This window comes from Chionomys nivalis, chromosome 10, assembly GCF_950005125.1.
Source record: "Chionomys nivalis chromosome 10, mChiNiv1.1, whole genome shotgun sequence".
Classification (NCBI taxonomy): domain Eukaryota; kingdom Metazoa; phylum Chordata; class Mammalia; order Rodentia; family Cricetidae; genus Chionomys; species Chionomys nivalis.
In genome coordinates, this window is record NC_080095.1 from 81,055,511 (window position 1) to 81,076,872 (window position 21,362).

General features: G+C 39.4%; 1 protein-coding gene across 2 annotated transcripts in view; it reads left to right on the forward strand.

Moving 5' to 3' along the window:
- Hdac9 (histone deacetylase 9) overlaps positions 1 to 21,362 on the forward strand; it is a 474,463-nt gene that overhangs the window by 118,769 nt on the left and 334,332 nt on the right. For both annotated transcript variants that reach the window (XM_057782117.1, XM_057782116.1), the window contains 3 exons: positions 570 to 720; positions 1,721 to 1,847; positions 4,304 to 4,425. In XM_057782117.1, coding sequence (XP_057638100.1) covers positions 570 to 720; positions 1,721 to 1,847; positions 4,304 to 4,425 — 400 coding nt within the window. The remainder of the gene's footprint in view (positions 1 to 569; positions 721 to 1,720; positions 1,848 to 4,303; positions 4,426 to 21,362) is intronic.

Here is a 21,362-nt window from a genome sequence, read left to right on the forward strand (position 1 = left end):
CTAGAGGTCAGTTCTGAACTTTCAATGATCTTCTAGAGAAGTATATGGATGTGTAGATTATGCACCCTTACAACAACTGTCTCTGTGGAAGGGTACAGTCTTAGTTTCTGCTCTGTTTCTGGTAGGCTTCCCCAAATTAACTCTCACCCCCGTCCTATCCATGGTAATTTTATACTGTATCTCGGGGTAAGAGCTGTTTGTCTATCTATGGTGTGAGAGACTTTGTGAAATAGACATCAAGGCCTTCTCTGCATTTGTGTGTGCCTATATTTTGTAGGCACACGAGAAAAGGAGCAAAAGGTTCAAGGTCATTCAAATGACCTGAGTGGATTTGGTAATAATTTTTGATAGGGATCTACAAGTAATGGAATTATCTAAAGACTTACTTCTTGTAGATATCAAAGCCATTCCATTTCCTGTCTTTATAGTTCAGTCATAATAAGGTGGTTGAAGCACAAGCGAAATGCTATCAAGTTCTAAACGTTGATGATGTTGCAGTGTGGGGCAGTGAGTGATGACGTTGAAGCTTAAAGAAATTGCACACTCTCATGTCTTTCTCTTCTCGCAAGTTGCAACAGGAACTTCTAGCCATAAAACAACAGCAAGAACTCCTAGAAAAGGAGCAGAAGCTGGAGCAGCAGAGGCAAGAACAGGAAGTAGAGAGGCATCGCAGAGAGCAGCAGCTTCCTCCTCTCAGAGGCAAAGATAGAGGACGAGAAAGTAAGAGGCACCGGGTAACAGACGCGCTCTCTTCCCAAGCCTGTCGAAACTGCTCTTGTCTAGTTAAAAGAATAACGTAGAGTCTAAAGAGCCCTATCCTAACAGCCCTGCAGAGCATAATGGGAAATGAACACGGCATTGCCAAAGACGCAGGCATGTTTCCTGGACTTTGTAAATACCATCACACTAAAGGGATGGAATGTAAGATTCAGTAATAAAGCTACGTTTACATGTTTTCATTTCTTCAATCTTCCTGGCCAGGCAGTCATTGCTCTGAACACAGTACATACCACGCCTCCGCTCCCTTTTGTTGTTTTTAGACACAAGGCAGAATGTTTGCAAAATACTGGTCCACAAGAGGGAGACAGAGCCAAATAATTGCCCTCTACCTAGTCAGTTCAAACTCAGGTCGTTGCAAAGTTTAGTCTGTGCTGATTTGAACTGAAATTATCAACTGAATTGATTTGTTTAATAATCAAATGAATTTTAAAACAATGTTGAATTTTTTAACAAGAAAATCAGGAAAAGATCATTTTAATGTATTATAGTAGTCTACAACACTCTCCAAGATTCCTGATTTAAACAGAAATAAAATTAAAAACTAGTGGTTTATCCTATTTATTTGCTTATTTTTGTCAGTACTGGGGATTGAACATGAAACTTGACAAATACTAGGAAGCATTGTACCATTTACTGCAGCCCCAACCCTCAGCAATTTTCTTTTGTAAACAACTTGATGGCAGTTCTAGGAATTTTGTTCCTATAGAAATGATCCAAGAACTCATTGAAGGCATTTTGAAAATTTGTAATGAAAGCAACAGTTACAACACAGGGCTCTGCCATTTCCTAAAGTCTATTAGATTTGGTTTTGTTTTTCTTTTAATAGAAAAACTCCATATGCTATGGCCAGTGGTATTTCTTTGTAACCATTGTTGAGTATTCTTGAGTAGTGAGATTGAGTGACCCACAGGCGGTGTCTCTCCCTGTGTGTGTGTTTCAGGGGCAGTGGCAAGCACAGAGGTAAAGCAGAAGCTTCAAGAATTCCTGTTGAGTAAATCAGCAACAAAAGACACTCCAACCAATGGAAAGAATCATTCCGCGAGTCGCCATCCCAAGCTCTGGTACACGTATGTTCTGTGTTTGGCTGTTTTCATCCTCGGGGTAGAGAGCATGGGTTCCATCTTTGGCTGACCTGGGTAGAAATCCTGAGCTTACCACTTCTGGGGCTTGCGTGGCCGCTATCAAGTGCCTGGATGTGTCTAAGGATCAGCCTTTCTCTCCACAAGAAAGGGACCACAACAGCACCTGCCTCCAGAGTTGCTGGGAAGTCCCAAGAAAAAAAATGTAACGAAAGATATAGGTGCAAGCAGGGCTCAGTTAGTGTTAGCATCTATCACTGGGACGGCAGGGAGTGCATTGTCTTCCTTACTGAATGAGTAACTGGCATGGGAGTAGAACCCAGGGATGGTTTTGAATCCTCAGGTAGTTTCTCTGATATCTGTGCAGAATTTGTGAATATTTAGGAGATTTGGGCTTATTTTTGTATCACATGGATTAATATGAAATGGAAACCAGAGCTATTTTGAAAAAGTCAGGTGATTTTTGGTCTTTTCAAAAGGAAGATGGAAAAGGGGAGGGGAGGGAGGAAGATAAACCTAAGCCTTCAGTGACTCCTTTGGCCCCGCCCACTCTACCTCACTCCTTCCCACCCCATGAAATCACAGTTTGGCTTCTGAGAGACATACGAGCTGACAGTAAGATACATGTGCTATGGAAGCTTTCATGGAACCATGTTTCTCCAATCCAGCAGAGAGAGTACATAAAATACAATTCTTTTCTCCATGCAATAGGAACGTTTTCCCAAAATCCCATCAAAGATTAGATATAAAAATCACATTTGCTGATAGGCGAGAAGATATTGGATTCATTTCTCTCATAAATGTGTCTGTTGAATGGCCCTAAGGCTTTATGTGACATATTTCCAATCCTTCGCATCAAGCCTTCGCATCAAGGACAGGAAGTATATACTAATTATTTCATAGAATTTGGAAGCATCCCGAGAGTTTTTACAGAACAGTTACTATATTTTAAAGTCTGTTTATAGGTATTGACCCTCCTGTTTTCCCAAAACGGAGGTACCAGGCAGATTCCAAAATATCTTAGACATCTGAACAATTGTGTCCCACGTGTGTATCGGTTGACCTGAGAAACCAGTCAGTATCAGAAAACAATCGGAAAGAAATATAATTTTGTTATCTTAAATCATCTGCATAGGAAGTGACTGATTCATAATGCTTTCAAAGTTAGCACATTTCAGGAAAAAAACGTAATTTTCTAATGAGAAACAACTACCAGGGAATAATTTATGTGCTGAAAATGCTTCAGCTGTCCCGTTGAGTGTCTGACATGGCCCTCATGTCAGTAGTGATCTTTTCTTGTTTGTATGTAATATAATTCCAGCTAACCATAAATCATTAATCTGAAGAATTAGCTATGTGGCTCTGGGAATTTTCCTTGAATTCTCAAAGAATCAGTTTTTGTCTCTGTAAAGAGGACATAATAACACGTGTTGATGTTTTTGGCCAGTTTCAAGTATGTGGAATGACCATACATGAGTTAAGTGTTGAGAATATAGTTCTCACATAAAGATGTGCAGTGCGTAGTCAGTGTGGAAGTGGCCCTGTGCCCTGGGCGTTCTCTCCGTTGTATGAGAATTGGGATTCTTGCACACACTGGGTAGTTTGAGTTCAGTCCTCCAAATTCTTCTTCAGTAGCACAATTGCTTCCTTTTCAATATATTCATTCAAGAAAAATAGCATATTTTTAAGTTAGTTTTCTATTGAAGAGGAATGTGCTTTCATTTTTTCAATAATTTATGTGTGTTGGTGTTTTGCCTGCGTGTTTTTCTGATCTTGGAGTTACAGACAGTTGTGAGCTGCCATGTGGTTGCTGGGAATTGAACCCACGTCCTCTGGAAGAACAATCAATGCTCTTAACCCCTGAGCCCTCTCCAGAATGTGCTTTCTAATCCACACGTTAAGAAGCCTGTAGGACTCAGGCCCCTGACGCTCCAGGCTATTGTCTCTTCAGTACAAAGGTCATCCTTGGGCATATGGCTCTGCCATCTGGAAGTAACGAGGTCTTTAGACATGTTCACTTCCACCATGGTTGTTCTGTAAAGGTGACTCCAAAGGATCAGAATGGTAGCTGTTTTTGTTTGTTAGTTCAATTTTGTAGTTTTTTAAAAGTATAACAATCTAAGTTTTTCTATCAGAGTGAAATTTCCCATGTGACTGAACAACCAAACACAAGGTGGGCGCTGCTAAGAATCCCTCACTGTTCTGTTTCCCTGTAGTGAACTTAGATACATGAGGCTGTGGTTTGTAGACACTGGGGAGGGAGAACATAAATACAGCTGAGTCACATGGACAGCACATGTAGCTGAGTCACGTGGCCCAGCGTGCAGCTGAGGCACGTCGACAGTGTGTACAGCTGAGTCACGTGGTCAGAGCGCTCAGCTGACTCCTCCTGACTCGCACGCCCTGGAATCCAGCATGCTATAAACCCTCTTTGTTTGTTGTAGGGCCGCTCACCACACCTCACTGGATCAAAGCTCTCCACCTCTCAGTGGGACATCTCCATCGTACAAGTACACGTTACCAGGAGCCCAAGACGCCAAGGACGATTTCCCCCTGAGAAAAACAGGTAAGTTGGCACAGTGAGGACAATGCTTACTTTTTCATGGCACACTTTCCTTTTGTTCTTCTCACTTCTTGACAGAAATTAAAGAATATGACGTCTAGGCTGTACCCTCACTCACTGCTTCTTGAACCAAATATGTCCACATGCACATGCACACGTGAGCTTCTGTACATATTCAGAGAAAGACAGATGCGAGACTCCCTTTTCCTTATTGCCGCATGAGTCCATTCACTAGATAATTAAAGTATCTTTGTAAGATTGAAAAGTATATCTGATTTCAATTAGCAATCAATGTTAGAATAAAGGAAAATAGGGATGTCGACCCCAGAAAAGTGTGACTTTTTTTGATTTAAGGATCCTGTACTGTCCTTCTTTTCTTTAACCATTTGCTTAAGCATGTCTAGTCAGAATATTCTGTCCAACACATTTTTTTAATTTTAACATTTCAAATATTGATATAGTGAGCATCAGTTCAGTCAATGTTTTCTGAGAAAGTTTGCTCCCTAGGGTTCTCCAGGCTCCTGACCTAAGTAAAAATGTGTCCTTATTAATTTCATGTATGAGGACACAAGACACACAACCACACACATGGGAACATGCAGTAAGACTTGTTTGGAGGAGTGTCACCGTGGAGTTTTGTTTAGGATTTAATGGACAGTATTATTTCTAAATCATGTACATTTCTTTTCCCATCTTCTGTTCCTCTTGAATGTCACTGACAAGTGATACTTAATGTGCATATATGCTCTTCCCACTATCATCAATATATTTAAATAATAGATAAGGTTTGTGTACAGTATGTTCTAAAGCTTTCAGTGTTTCAGAGACTGCAGCTTTTCAAAAGATTTAAAATATCCCACAGCTTCTAAACTGGCATTCATAGATAGTTGAAGCTATTGTATTTACGCAGGTCTCATTGAGGGACTGTATCTCTATAATTTGTGTATAAAATCCACAGAGTGGTGATTTCGAATAATTATATTCATTTTTCCAAGCAATTTGGAGTAATTAAAATGGATGTAGATTGTACAAACACATGCTGGAGCTAATTTCTGTCAGATAATTTACCTGTGGCATAATGAAGATTTAAGAATAAAATCAATTGTGGGTAAGAAGCTATTTCCCCTCATCCACTTTATATAGTCCCAGACGCAGGGAAAGAGTGCTTAAGCTTCCCAAGGCAATCAGTGCCTTTTTATCTTTATAGGCTGGGGATGTTAGACAGAGTAGAGCACTTCAGTAGGGTCCGGTGTAAAGGGAGGACTGGCTGAGCTTCATGTATTTGTCTGAATTTTACGTTGCTACCCACATAGTGCATTACCTTTCTTGTGAGTAAAGGTCTCTAGGACAAAAGGGGGGAAGAGAAGAGTGAGGTTTTCTGTACTTCTCAACCTGGGGATTTAGTTTATGGAAATTGATTCATAGTGTAGCACTAACAGCATTAATATTTGGTGACATGTATGGGAGCTATTGACAAAAATTCTATCAACATTCCCATAATCATGGAAGACACTATCATGAAATAGCCAAAAAAAAAAAAAAAAATGACGAGAAGGAAAGAACACGGAGTCTGCTTGTGGCGGAAGGCTCCTAACAAGTGATGTATGTATTCAAAGACCTGTCCTCTGAGCACGTGGCCAGCTCTGTCCTCTTCCTGCTGAGATGGCAATGGACTTAGCTGAAGTGTCCTCCAGAGAAGGGGCACTTCTGTTTCCCTGTGAGAAGGATGAAGGATGAGCTATTAATTTATTCTCAATGAAATTCCCAATCCACAACACAAACGTGCTCAGTGTGTATATTATGTCCCTTGATCTGAATCTGGGCACATATGTGAGAAGCTCTTTGTGACGTATCATACATGAGAACAGCCAGGGCCTGTTTTATGGTATATTTTCTGTAGCTGCCCAATATTTTAAATGTGTCCTTTTTCTGCTGAAAATTTGATATTTATGAAGTATCAGGCTACTGATCTGCAAAAACCACATGTTTCCAAACATCATAGCGTTAAAGTTCTTGAATAGCTGTTAATACTTTGATATCGCTATAGGGCTTCAGAATATCCCTTTTCAATTCCCGCTGTCTGATGAAGAAAAGTGTGATGTAATAAACCACAGATGTTTTCTGCATACAAAACCACTCAGAGATGCTCTTCACTAATTACAGATAGGCGGGCTCTTCAGTACCCAGACATGGATCCTCCTTGTACATGTCAACTGTGTTGTGAGAAAACTGAGGCCGTCTCTCAAAGGTCACAGAGAAATGTCAGCATTTGCTATACTCTCCTGACTCAAATGGTATTTTGATATAAACTATAAAATTATGCCATGGCAAAATGTAAGTGGTGAACGGGGAAAGTGCTGAAGGTGACTTTTGTGTCATACAGTGACATCACATTGAACTGAACCTCGAGTACTGCCGTAGGTCATCCGGAAGTACCAGGACAGCCAACACAGAGTCGAGCTTCATCACGACAGCCGGATTTCCAGCTTCTGCTGTCTACTTAGATATTACTCCAGACTTAGCAGAACTTGATAAACAAACCAGCTCTGTCTTTTAAACTGCCTGTAATACTACATCATTTTTATTTCCTTCTACTCTGATCATTTATCAAATTGCTTGTGTGTATTAGTGAGGTTTCGCGAATAAAACTGAAATTAGATAAGGAAAGCCTGCACAGCTCTCAATAGGTAGTCCTGGAGCTGTCCCTGCAGCAGTAAGGACAATTTGGAAGCTCTCCGAGCTTTCTGGACACCCCTGTCTTCAGCCACGAACAACCCAGGAATAGCCAGCTACAGAATTCTTAGTTTCTCAGAGGAGGCTGAACTTTCTCATGCAAGGTGGACCCTTGCTTCCCTTCTCTTGGGAGGGCTGGAGTTGCCCCTAATCTCTTTTAGCTAATAAAACTCATTTACTTTCATTTTAAAAAATTATTTATTTATTTTTATTTTATGTGCATTCTGTTTTGAGTGCATGTATGTTTGTGTGAGGATGTCAAATCCCTGGAACTAGAGTTACAGACATTTGCAAGCTGCCATGTAGGTGCTGGGAATTGAACCAGGGTTCTCTGAAGGATCACCCAGTTTTCTTAACCAATGAGCCATCTCTGTAGAGTTAGGTTTATTTAAGTCTTAAATGAATGCCTGTGTGTGACTGGCTTTGAAGTTGGGAATACCATATTTTTGCCCATGCTTAATTTCTTTGTTCCATAACACAAGAGTTGGCTTATGGGGACACTTGGAATATGCATTGGCAGAGAGTAGTGTTACTGCTATGGAACCAGATTCTCCTCCTTCTACTGCACACCACGGGACTGATAAGAAAGTAGGGAGCTTCTGGGGCTTGGCACTTTCAAAAGATTGCATATTTCTCACAGAGATACTACATGCCTGCTGACTTTGAACTGACCTTCAAAACCATTTAATTTGGCTTATGTTCCAGTGAGTATGTGCATATGTTTCATAAAATATTATGATAAAAATTTCTGGAAGTTTTATACTCTATTATATTATCGAGGTCTTAGCCAGTGAACTTTGCCTTTCTTTGAATGTTATAATCTTTCCATTTCATACTTCTGAACAAAGCAAGCAGGCAGGGTATATTAACCTCTTAAACTGCACGAGCCATTTAAAGCCTGGCTTTGGCTAAGAAGACTGTTCCAGTCCTACTGAAACACTCATTTTAATGGTCAGAAACACTGGAATATGACTCAAAGGTGGACGGGATCCAAACGTAAGTTAAGGCTGCAGAATGCCAATGGCATTTTCCACTTAGAGTAAATTGGAAAGGGGACAGTTGAGACAATGTCCAGCTTGGTAAATCTGATGCAGCAGACAGTGGTCAGGATGAGGAACCTCGGTGACCTATTCAAGGCATTGTAATCCAAAATTAACAGAAGGATGTTTCCTTAAAAGGTCTTAAAAAATCTCTCCCTCCCCTCTCTCCTTGTCTCTACCTCCTTCTCTTCCCCCCTTTTATAGTTTTGCATATGCCTTGGCATTTCAGAATTTGGCATGAAGTCTAAAAGAAGCACCATGGTTATTTCAAGCCTTTGCCATATAGGGAGATCTGTACTGTGTGTTTTCTACTCAGCTTTTTTTTTTTAAATCAATAAACTTAGTTTTTAGAATAGTTTTTGACTTACATATTGAGAAAATAACATGTTGCACCTATGTTGATCCCATTATCAGCATCTTGTAGTATCAACCAATCTGTTCATGTGTGTAAAAGTGGTGTGCATGTGATATGCGTGTGCATATTTTTTGGATACAAATGTGCAGGTGTGTATTCACATGTATAGAGGTCAAAGGTTGACACTGGGTGTAATCCTCCATTACTCTTCACTTTATTTACCAGGACAAAGCCTGTTGATTAACCCAGAACTCTTGAAATCTACTTGTCTAGCTAGGCAGCTACTCTAGGCATTTCCTGTCACTGCCTACCACGGGGATTACAGGCACACTCTCATGCCTGTCTGACTCACGTGTGACAGACACAAACTCCAGACTTCACACTTGCCTAGAAAGTACTTTAGCCCTGAGTATCTCTCGTCCCTTCAGCCACTACCAATACATTATTATTAATATAGTCTGTAGATAACTTGGAAATTCAGTGTAACCTAATGGTATGTCATCTGTCTGTCATTATAGCTTTACACAGTATTACATTGCTTTTAAAACACTGTTTCTCACCTATTCCTACCAACCCTAAAGTGGGTATGTAGTAATTATTTTAATATTTTTCTTGGGCTGGAGAGATGGCTCACTTGCTATTCTTGCACAGAACCTGGGATCAGTTCTGACCAACACATGGTGGTTCATCATCATCTGTGAGTCCAGTTCCGTGAGGATCCAGTGCTATCCTCCGGCATCCATAGGAACCAGGCATGCACATGGCACATATACATGCTTGCCGGAAAAACCCTCATTCACAATTTTTATTTTTCGAGACAGGGTTTCTCTGTATCTTTGGAACCTGTCCTGTCTTGTAGATCAGGCTGACCTCAAACTCACAGAGATCTGCCTGCCTCTGCCTCTGCCTCTGCCTCCTGAGTGCTGGAAATAAAAGTGTGCCCTACCACCGCCTGGCTTTCATTCACAAAATTATAAACAAATAAGTCTCTGAATTTTTTTCTGTGAAGTTGAACTTTGTCAAACAATGTCACATAGATAGACTCATGCAGAATGTGACCGTTTCACGATGGCTTCTTTTCCTTGGCATTTGTATTAGTCGGGGTTCTCTAGACTATCAGAACTTATAGAATGAATCTATATATATAAAGAAAGGAGATGCTTTAGAATTATTGCAGGGGATGGTACAGCTAACCCAACAAATGACTGCCTAGGGGCAGGAAAGTCCAAGAGTCCAGCAGTTGTTCAGTCCACAAGACTGGATGTCTCAGCTGCCTGATGTGCACACTGGAACCCTGAAGAAGGGCTCCAATGCCAGTGAAGAGGTAGACTTGTTAGCAAGGCCAAGTGCAAGCAAGCAAATGAAAAGGGAGCGTCTTCCTCTCACGTTCTGTATCTAGGCTGCCAGCAGAAGGTATGGCCCCGACTAAAAGTTGATCTTCCCACCTTACCTCAAATATCCAGATTAGCAGTGAGGTTTCCCACTTCAACGAATTTAATTAAGAAAAAGATCCCCAAAGATGTGACCTTTTGTGTTTTTAGCTAATTCCATATATGGTCCAGTTGACAACCAAGATTAGTCATTACAGCATTATGCAGCATTCTGTTTTTTCACTAAAGGAAGTTTATCAAATATTATTAATGAACAACATTCCTTTGTATTCTTGACCACAGTTGATTTTCCCACTTACCTCCTGACATCATTTTGATTGCTCCAAAGTTTGGGTGTCTGTGAATAGAGCTACAAGACTTTGTACCGTGTTTTCAACTTAACAGAGCCAAATTCTGAGGAGGTGTCCAGTTATTTCTCCCACGTGGATGAGCCTTGCTTCTTCTGCTAGTGTCTTCACTAAACAGAACACTCCCAGTGTGGCCAAGTTAAACCTTCCAGTGTTTGTTTTCATGGATAATGCGTTTAGTGCTGTATTAAAATGTAATGTTAAACACAGTATCATCTAGGTTATCTTATTAGAAGTGTTATGTCTCATATCTAACAGTTAGGATTATAATTAATCTTCAGTTAATGGTAAGAAGAGAGTGGATCTTTTCGTTTGGATTCAGTATTTTGCAAGCGAGTACCAGGTTTGGCTATCAAGGTGTTTCAAAGCAAGGAAGCAAACTATCACCCATTTTTAAAAATTCTTAACAATGTCATTATTAATGTGAGTCTTTATCAGTTTTTCACTTTCTAAAGCATGTGTTTTTTAAAGCACACAAAACCTTCTGACCTCCCTTACGACATCTGCAACAAAATTCTCTCAGTGAAGAACTGTGTCTCTCAGAGTACCATGCTCATGGGTGAACAGTCTCTGTGTTTGGTGTCTAAAACTGCCTTACAATGAACTCATCAACTTAGAGGCTAGAGCATTCTAGGTCTGATTGGTCTTTAATACAAATGGATATTTTAGCTTCTTTCTTGCTCTCATTTTCATTTGTGTGTGTGTGTGTTGCTGGGTTTTGTTTTATTTGCTTCTACTGTCCTTTGAGAACTACATTTAGTATATTTTTTATATTCTTTCCATCCCAACTCCTTCTAGATCACACCATTACACCTCTCACCAAACGTCATGCTCTCTCTCTCTCTACCTCTCTCTCTTTCTCAAAATAAAAATAATAAGCCACTAAAAACCACAGTGCTGCATTTATGTTAGTTAACTGCCCCTGAGTACGGGCACGCCCTGGGAGATGGTTGATATATCACTGTCATTTCATAGAGGAAAACCAATTTCCCAGGGTAGGACTTTGTGCTCACTTCCCCACCTCCCTGCTGGGCTCCTGCATAACTTGAGCTTACACAGGTCTTGTGCACATTGTCATAGTATCTTTGAGTTCCATGTATGTCAGCCCTGCTGTGTCTAGATTACTGATTCCTTAGGAATGTCTGCCACCTTTGGCTCTTACAATCTTTCTGCACCCTCTTCTGTCATCAGAGACTGTTTGTTTATTTCCTGGCCACTCAGACTAAATAATCACACAGAAACTATATTAATTACAACACTGTTTGGCCTATTAGCTCAGGTTTCTTACATTGTAAATTAACCCATTTCTATTAATCTGTGTATCACCACGAGGCTGTGGCCTACCAGTAAGTTTGATAAGGTTCTGGCATCTTTCTCCTTTGGCATCTTCATGGCATCTTCTTGACTCCACCTACTCTGTCTCTATATCTCTGTTCAGATTTCCTGCCTGGCTTTACTCTGCTAAGCCATTGGTCGAAACAGCTTTATTCATCAACCAATAAAAGCAACATATATACAGAAGGACATCCCACATCATCTTCCCCTTTCTGTCTAATTTTAAAAGGAAGGTTATAACTTTAGCATAGTAAAATTACATATACAAAACAATTATCAAGCAAGTTAAACCCTGAGCCTTCAGGAAGTGAGAGGTGTTATAGACACATCCTACTTAGGGTTGAACACTCCAAGTCTCTCAGTCTCTGTATAGTCTTCAGCTCTTCTTCAGCATCATGTTATCTACATTTGCTCCTCTGTCTTCTCATGTGCACATTAGAGTGTATTTGTTGATATTCTCTAATTAAATTAAGGGGATTATGACTGTGATGGTATTGAATGTTTAAGCCAGGTTGGAAAGCATTTTAATCTTAATAATGATTTCCTATCCATGAACACAAATAATTTTCCTCTGACTTAGGTTAGCTAATAATAATAATGATAATAATAAAGTAAAATTAAAGCATTTTATTCTACCCTTCTTTAACACTGATCTCAACTTATAACCTAGTCCTTTTCTTCTTGAAAAATAACTACTTTTAACCTTTTTTTTCAAAACAGGTCTATTTGTAAAATGTCCCTTAGTTCTGTTTGCCTTTATTTTTACTTCAACTTGAAAGATGGTTTTGCCAAGTTCAGATTTCTGGACTTTAACCACTTCTCTCCATCATTCTTCTCTTGATTGCATGATTTCTGGCAGGAGATGATGCAATTCTTATCCTTTTGACCCAGATTAAAATGTTCTCTGTTTGCCACTCCCTGTATTTTTTTTTTAAAAAAAACCGTCTTAAGATCTTTGCATTTTGGACATGATAAGGCTACTTGTTGATTGAGGATATTTATACAACATCATGTTATCTGAATTCCTGTATTTGAGAACCAGGGTCTGTCATTAACTTTGGATAATTTCCATTATCTGTAACTTCAGGTTCTTCTTCTGGGGCTGGTGACATAGCTCAACAGATGAAAGAGCTTGCTTGGAACCCATGGAGGTGGAGAAACTAATTCCTGAAAGTTGTTCTATGATTTTCATGTTGTGCAATAGCATGAATATGTCTTAACACGCACACACACACACACACACACACACACACACACACGTGAAAGCTGAGGAATCAGAGAAGGTAGAACAGCCAGACACTAGAGTTTCTACCTCTACCTATCATCAGACTAAAAGAGGTATCCTGTCCTCAGACTGTTGCCTCAAACTACACTGAGCTCCTGTCTCCTCCTGCCTTATAGTCCTCTCTCTGTTCAGCCATATCACTCCTGTCTCCACCTCCCTAGTGCTGGGATGAAAGGTGTGGGATCCCAAGTGCTGGGATCACCTTTGTGTGAGCTCTGTTTCTCTTCTAGACAGATTCAATCTTGTGTAGCCCAGGGTAGCCTTGAAGTAACAGAAATGGGTCTGCCTCTGTCTCCCAAGTCCTAGAATTAGAGGTATGTGGCATCACTGCCTGGCCTCTAGTGACATAGCTCTTCTCTCTGATCTTCAGGCAAGTTTTATTTGTTAAAAACACAAACAAAATATCACTACACACACATACATACAGGCACGCATACATACACATACATGGGTATACACACATACTACTACTGCTAATTATTATCTGTTTATCAATAAATTAATCTTTTCTGTTCCCTATGTCTTACTAACTATATTGATTAGGCATTGATTGCACTTTCCCTTCATTCCACAAATTGAAGATTTTCTGCTTCATTTTTTGAATTCTTTTTTGGGGAAGGAAAGCTGCTGTTGAAATGTTTGAAGATCATTCTCTTCTAAATTGTCTTAACACCTGATGAGTCTAAGAGTATTTGTGTTTTCTAGTTCTTTGGCTTCTACTGTAATTTTGTTAAAGGTAGAAATAATAGAATGGAAAATAAAAAGTTCTATATTTATGATTCGGCATGAATGTGTATGTGCATTTAGCTGGAGCTGACCTCTTTTAAAAAACAATTTACTAAAACTGTGTTTGCCGGATAATTCAGTTTTTTCTTGTTCCTGTGTTGTCCACTTTTAAACTCCCCTAATATCTTGGGATTCCACTAAACATTGTTTCTGAAATAGCCTCTGTCTCCCAGGCCCCTGAGTTGTAACCCACTCTTCCTTTACTGGAATCCTGGTGAAGGTGTATGATGTAGATGTTTCCTTTACTGGACTCCTGATGAAGATGTATGGCGTAGATGCTTTTATCCTGTGCTTCCATTTATATGTCACTTATTCTTCCGTATTTGGTGAATAAGCAATATCTTTATTGTTGTTACACTGATAAAGAAATTAGATTGTACATTGGGTTGGAACAGAGAATAATACCTTTGGAATTAGAAGGACTAAATTTATCTTATTTTTCTGGTAATAATCAATTCATGACCCTATGATAAGGTCAAAAAAATGGAACCAATTTTTGACTATCCAGTAATCAGATAATTTGAAAATAAGTTTTAATTGATACAAGGCAACTGCATTTAATGCTTGATTAACTATTATAGTTTAAGAGTCTATAATATCTTAATCAGTTTTGAGTAGTAAGATTATCTGTGATAAATTAAGAATATAAATTTATAATCTATACATTTTCACTTTAAAATCATAGAAATCATAATAGAAAATAATGTTACTAAGACTATTTGACCCAAATATTAAGTATGATTATATTAGACTTGGTGACTACAATAAATAAAAAAATCATAGTTCAATAAATGAGAAGCTGATCAGTAATTGCATAGGTAATTAGTATGGTGGGTAATTAGAGTTTAATATAAACACCAGTTGTGAACTGTGGGATAATTAATCGGCCTTGTAAGAACGTTGAGCATCTAAGTCAGTTTACTTGTTTGAAGGGGAAATGAGGGGAGAGAAGCTGGTACAGCCTAGAAAGACAAGATGTGGGAATAACATGGTTTGGTGTCGGGTGGGAGTGGCTGAGAGCTCTGCTTAGCTCAGTGCTGTCTGTCGCTTCACATTGTAGCCTCAGTTCTTCCGGGCATCTGCTACAGCAGGGCTATTGTCGGCGATGAAGTTACCTCATGGAAGTCCTGTGCACAGTGCCTGAAACACGGCAATCTCAGTACAAATGTTGCCAGTATCAGTTAATGAGAATAACGATGCAATATCAGTGAGAGGAGTTATTAATACCAGGACAGAATTTAAAGGAATTTCAATGGCATTTCAGACTTTTCATGTAAATAAAAATAGACCAATGGTATTATATAAGGAAATTTATTTTCTTTCATGAAGATTCTGAGAAGAAATTTTAATTAACTGAAAAATTTATAGGTAACAGATAAATTGACTGCTGTCTCATACTCTTTCTCATATTCATATAATTATTCACTCTTGCAAAGTCAATGCAATATATTTTATTCCCCGTAAAATGCACAGTTAAAAGCAGGCATAACATATTAGATAAGATTGGAATGAGAAATTGGCAAAAAATAATAATTAAGGCTTTTAAAATGTTTAGCCATCTGTTGTAAAGTCAGGAGAATGGTTTAAAAAATCCTAATTTGTAAAATTCACAATTATAGAACTTGAAATCCTGATGAAATATTCCATACAAGTATGTGCATACTTTAGACATAGCTAGTGAGTATTATCAGAAGATGAAATGAAACAAATGATGAAATATGTATGTTGCTATTATCTTTACATTTTTATCCAGCTCTCTGGTTCCTTTGCAATGAAAGTATCCCTTATGGCAGAGAATCTGGCATGATGCTATTACCTATGTGTACAAGTGGCTTCTTCCTTCTTAGTGTTTTAACATAGCAGCAGCTTCCTAAGGCATATGGGATTCTTCATCACGGTTCCTTGTCTCTCTGCAACGCCCCCAGCTCCTCCTGTTATAGACTAGTTTGGTCCTTCGTTATTGTTGTTAATTTGGACTCTCTCTTCCAGAACTCCGTGCTCTTGAGTCCCTGTTTCTGCAGTCTTGGGCCACTATCATTTCTTTTAGTAAAAGTTAATAGTTCTCTATCAATCCTAAGATATCTGATTGCCTTTATCTTTTTCTTTCCAATCTGATGTTTCTAAAGGTGTCCTTGTTATGTCTCCATTCCCTGACAAGCGCTCTGTGCTGGGCACACTCCTGAGGAAGTGTGTTCTATAGCAAGTTTTCCCTGGAGGAGATTGAGTCCTCCATGGTGAGATGTGTGCAAAAGATTCCTGACAGGCTTGTGAAGGGTTTAGTGGCATGAACCGTTCTCCTTACTGAGAAATTACATCATCTTTCTGGAGTACAGCGTTCTCAGGTGAAAGCAACAGTCTAAACCACTTAGAAACATAGCCAAGGAAGATTCACAATGCTTGCATTTTCCCATATATTATTTACATCACTTTATTCTTAATGTTTTGGTTTTATTGTGCATATGTAAAAGTTTCTCACATACAACTAATAGTCACAGAGAGTTTATTGGAAAGTTAGAGCTGCATCATATGGTTCCTTAAGAAAAGTACAGATCCATTCTACCCAACAAAATTATCAGTGGTCACAGAAGAGTTCCTAACATATTATCACCCAACTCAGTAGCTACCAGCTATGTGCAGTCACTTGGCGCTGGACACTGGAAATGGAGCTAGGATTATTTAGAACTGAATTTATTTTTCTACTTTAAGTTAATTTAAATAGTCACTTGTCACCAGTAACTGTCCTTTAATACAGCACAGGTTTTGGCCGAGGCAAGCTTAGCTGTGATATAACTGTCATTCAGACCAGAGCTCCTGAAGCATCATGGTAGACACTGTCCATTAAGTTGGGCACCTGCACCTTAGGTCACACCATAAATAATCTCTGAACAGACTTTCTCAGGACTCTCTAATGTTTAAAGAGCAAAAACCAAACAAAAGGTCATTTGATTCCAATGGGAATCAAGTCATTTTTATTGAATCTTGGTTGTGTTCAGATGCACACATGGTGTTACGAATCCATTGTATTCAAGTGAATCAGACATATGTGAGGTCTGTTCTTATTTCTACTGGGATTCCTGCATAGGAATTTCATCTAAATAGTGACAAGGAGACCCAATGTCCCTAGCCTTACCTCTTCACACCTTAAGGACACAAAAGCAAACATTATGTCTCTTAGTTTTCTGGAAAATTCCCAGGGCTATCTCACTTGAACATCTTGGCTGATGGGCAACCCAGAATCAGCCACTTCTGTGATAGAATTAATTACATCAGAAGTAGAGGGAGAAATAACTGCCTGTCACTCCAGATGTCTGAATAGACTTTACATAGTTCTCGAATAGTCTGCACTGAGTGAAAGGCTGACCAGTATTCTTCCTTCTAGTAGGTAGTTATGAGCCTGGTAACTCCTTGTTCTCTTTCTCTTTTCTTCTTCTCCACCAGATTTCTCCTTCTGTTTCTCCTCTCTACGTGCCAGCCCTACCTATCCTTGCTTCTCCTCGCTATTGGCCATTCAGCGCTTTAATAGACCATCAGGTGTTTTAGACAGGCAAAGAATCACAGCTACACAGAGTTAAACAAAGCATTATAAACAAAAGTCGCACACCTGAAAATAATACTTCCCGACAGTTCCCCTAATCTCTGTGAGCATCTTCGTGGCCATCTGGTTGACATTCTCCTTTAGTAATTCTTCCAAACCCTCTCATAAAGGCTGGAACTTTTGTCTTCTTGCTTTTGGTATCAAACTCAGACACTGTAATTCCATTGCCTGCATGAGTGCATTCAGAGGGATGTTTTATTCAGTGTAGTTCCAAGAAATTCCTTTGCTACTTGATGATATTATCAAATGTATTCCCAGCTCAGTAGTAGTCTGAAAGGATTCCCAGCGCTTCCAGCATCTCCAAATCATTAGGTTTAGTTTGCGTGTTTATTTGCCTCTGGCATTCACAGTCTTTTTTCTTTATCTCTTAGGCTGTGACTTCACTGACCATCTCTGTCTGGCTTACAGCCTATACTTCTAATTTGCCCTCTTTTGTTTTCACTAACGTTTCTCTGATAATGGAAGCCCATGAATCATGAGCTGCCTACAATTCAGCGCCACGTTCTGACAGTTCTTTAGTTTATGTGATAGTCTTTATTTCACAATGTAGACAGTGTGTTTTAACTATATCCACGCCATGTCCCTCCTGCAACTCTTCCCAGCCCCCAACATATCTCCTAACTTCATGTCACTTTTCATTCCTTAAACCAATCGAGTCCAGTTAGTGCTCCCCATGCTCACAAGTGTCTGTCCATCCCCTGCAGTGTGGACAACTTTCCAGAAGCCATACTAACCAATAGCAACAACAAGAGTCAGATAACTCACCCTCCTCTCCGAGCATCAACCGCCAGTTTCTCTGTGGCTGCCCCTCCCTTATTCATTCTGGAATGTTGGTTGGCTTTATCTTGTGCAGATCTTCTGCAGTTTGCTACACTGCTGTGGGTTCAGAAGTGTCCGTCAGACACTGATTGACAGCAGTAGGTCCCAATCTCTGGCTCTTACAAAGCCTCTACATTGCATGTGTTCTGGGGTGTTCCCTGAGCCTTGCTCCCCATCTGTTTCTAGTTCTGTCCTTTTCCTACCAACTTGAGCTTCTGATAGTGGTTAACCTAGAGTTTATACCTAAAAATGAAGACTGATCAAGATGCTCTGAACTTTTTTCCCCTTAGATCATAATCTGAGATCTGTATACACAACTTTAGATACTACTGGGTTGTTTTTTTTTTTTCAATTATTTTCTGTGTTGCGGTTGAACTCAGGGTCTCATGCTTCTTAGCCAGTATTTGTCACTAAGCTATTGTGACATTTTTAAACCTTATGACGTTGTGGACCTAGGTTGGTCCTTCTGAGGTGCTCTGCAGACATTTGGCATTAAATCCTCGTGATTTTATTCTTTCGCTGCTACACCCAAAGCCACACACGCTGATCACTGGGCTTGCGCTGGCCCCACCTCCTTGCTCTCCTCTTGTCCAGGTGATAGATTTTCTTCCACCTTATTTTTTTCCATTAAGAACTGATCACCCTCCTCCACCTTCATTTTTCCTTCTAAAATCCAAGGATAAACTTTGCACAGAATAAATGCTCAATAAACATTTGGTGAGAGGGGTGCATCACTCTTGTTGTCTGATATTAACTACTCATGAAGAAACGGTGAAACTAATTAAAGCTAGCCAAATAGAAATCTCAGTGGCATTCAAGTTTTTTTCTACCCCTAAGAAAAGCACAGCATTTAAACCACCTGAAATAGAAGAACCGTTAGAAAAACAATGTCGTTCTTTGAGCCCCTGCAATATATAAATTTGGCAAAAATCTGTTCAAACCACATCTCTAATTAAAACGTTTAGCTGCCAAATAATGTTTTCCGGTTAAAGCCACATTAGTATTATGGGGTGCTTGGCACATGATAGCACAGACTTCCACTCTGCTGTTGGGTTTCTCATGGGAAGTCCTGTGGAGAAGCATGCCGCCTGCCCGTTGTTGGTTTTTACCTTAGAAAGGCAAAGTGCTGGGGATTCTGATGGGCTCTCTTCTTAAACAAGAGATACCAGTTCAATGTTTTCCCTCAGTGTCTTATTGAGTTATATGGAGGCACGATTATACCTGTTAAATTGATTTACCAGATGGAATGTTGTATTTTATATTTAGCTGATTAAATTGTAAGAGACTGGAATTATGTCATATACCATAAAGATCTTATATAAGAGCAAAAACAATTTTAATTAACTATATTTTAAGACTAATTAGAGATTTCAGCCGACTCTCCCTCCTTTTTTATTTACATTGAAACAGAAAGGGAGATTAAAAATAGGCATCTTGAAAGCTGGGTGTGGGGTACACACTGTTAGTCCCAACATCCGAGGGCACAGGCAGCCAGGTCTCTGTGGGATCAAGACCAGCCTAGTCTACACAGTGAGTTCCCAAACAGCCAGGGCTGTGTAGACACCCTGTCTCCAAACAAAACAAAGCAAATTATTTTTAAAAAATGCCAGGTGGTAGTGGCGCACATCTTTGATCCCAGCACTTTCAGCCAGAGGCAGGTGGATCTCAGTGATTTGGAGGCCAGCGTGGTCTACAGAGCTAGTTTCAGGACAGCCAGGACTGTTGCACAGAGAAACCCTGTCCCGAAAAACTGAAGAAAAAAGGAACTAGAACTCATGATAAGAGTATGTGGCTTCATAATTTAATATTTCAGATGGAACCTCTAAGAGGAAAACATAAAAATATTGCACTTAAGTTTTGGAAATTGTTTGCTTGTCATGCTTATTTAATTATTTAAAAGGTGTTATTAGTATTTTAAAGTTAAATTATTCTTAATTTATACTGTATAAATTAAGAATGATTCACAGGATGATTCAAAAGAAAAAATACTTTTTTTCTTTTTCTATTATTTTGTGGATAAGCAAATATACTAAAAACAGTTGCTCTTTGTAGAAAATTAATTATTATAAAATGATAAGTAGTAATTTTAAGTAAATTGTCACCCTTTTGCTAAGCGTTGGGTATGTCATTAATTATTCTCCTACTATCCTGGTTTGTTATGTAAAAATAAGACAATAAGTGCACAGCAGAGTAGACCCAAACCCACCAGGAACCATATTCCACCGTCACCAGACTCCTGAAAGAGAGTCTGCCCTAGAATGCCCGCTCAGCACGACTGGTTCCTAATGGCCTCTGTACCAGATTACCACAAACATATGTGGTAAGAGAACACATTTATTATGTACCAGTTATAGATGTCACAGTCTGGAAGGAGTCTCCTTGGGCTAATGTCACCTCAACAGGATTGTGCACCTTTGTGGAGTCTCCAGCGGCCACCTTTGCCTGCATTTCCAGCTTCTGAAGGCTGCCTGCAGTTTCTGATGTAGACCCCACCCTCAAAGACAGTGTAGGCAGTCTGACTGTTTCTCAGGCTGTATCATCTGACAGGCACTGGCTCTCTTTCATAGTTGGGGAGGAAAACTGAGTGACAGTGGCAGGATCACTTTGAGCTGGAGAACCTTCTAGCAAAATTAAATTCATCTTTCCCTTTAATTCCTTCTTTACTGTGTAGTACAGCATCCGGGCAAGTATCTGAACGCTTCATTGCCTCAGATTCCTCCAACTGCCTCTCTACTGAATGTGTAGACATCCTCCTTACTGTTGTCCCTTAAATAATACACTACAACAAGTATCACTGCACCAATTACATCTTGTCAGTCATTAGGAGTAATTTGAGTTGTAGACAAGTACATAAACATCTACCTATGTCAGATTTTTAAGTGAAAAGCAAAGTAAATGGGAATGTATTCAAGAATATATAAGTTCTTGAGACAGGACACACAATATATTATCATATGAACAGAATCACTGGCATAATTTGATTCTCATTTTCATAACTCTTTACATCCAGACACAAAAGTGTGTTAATCGTCCTTCTGAAACATCCAGAACACGTATGATTTACATACCCAGAGGAAAGTAATAAATATTATGAAATGAATACTTCAGAAGATTCACCATGAGTTGTTTTAGTGAGTAGAGTTTACCAACAGATTTTGAAACAGAATAGTTCTCTGTTGCAAAGCCGACATTGTTAGTATATTTGAAGTAAGAGGGGAGAAAGACATGTACTGAGTGGAATTCTGTAGGAAACG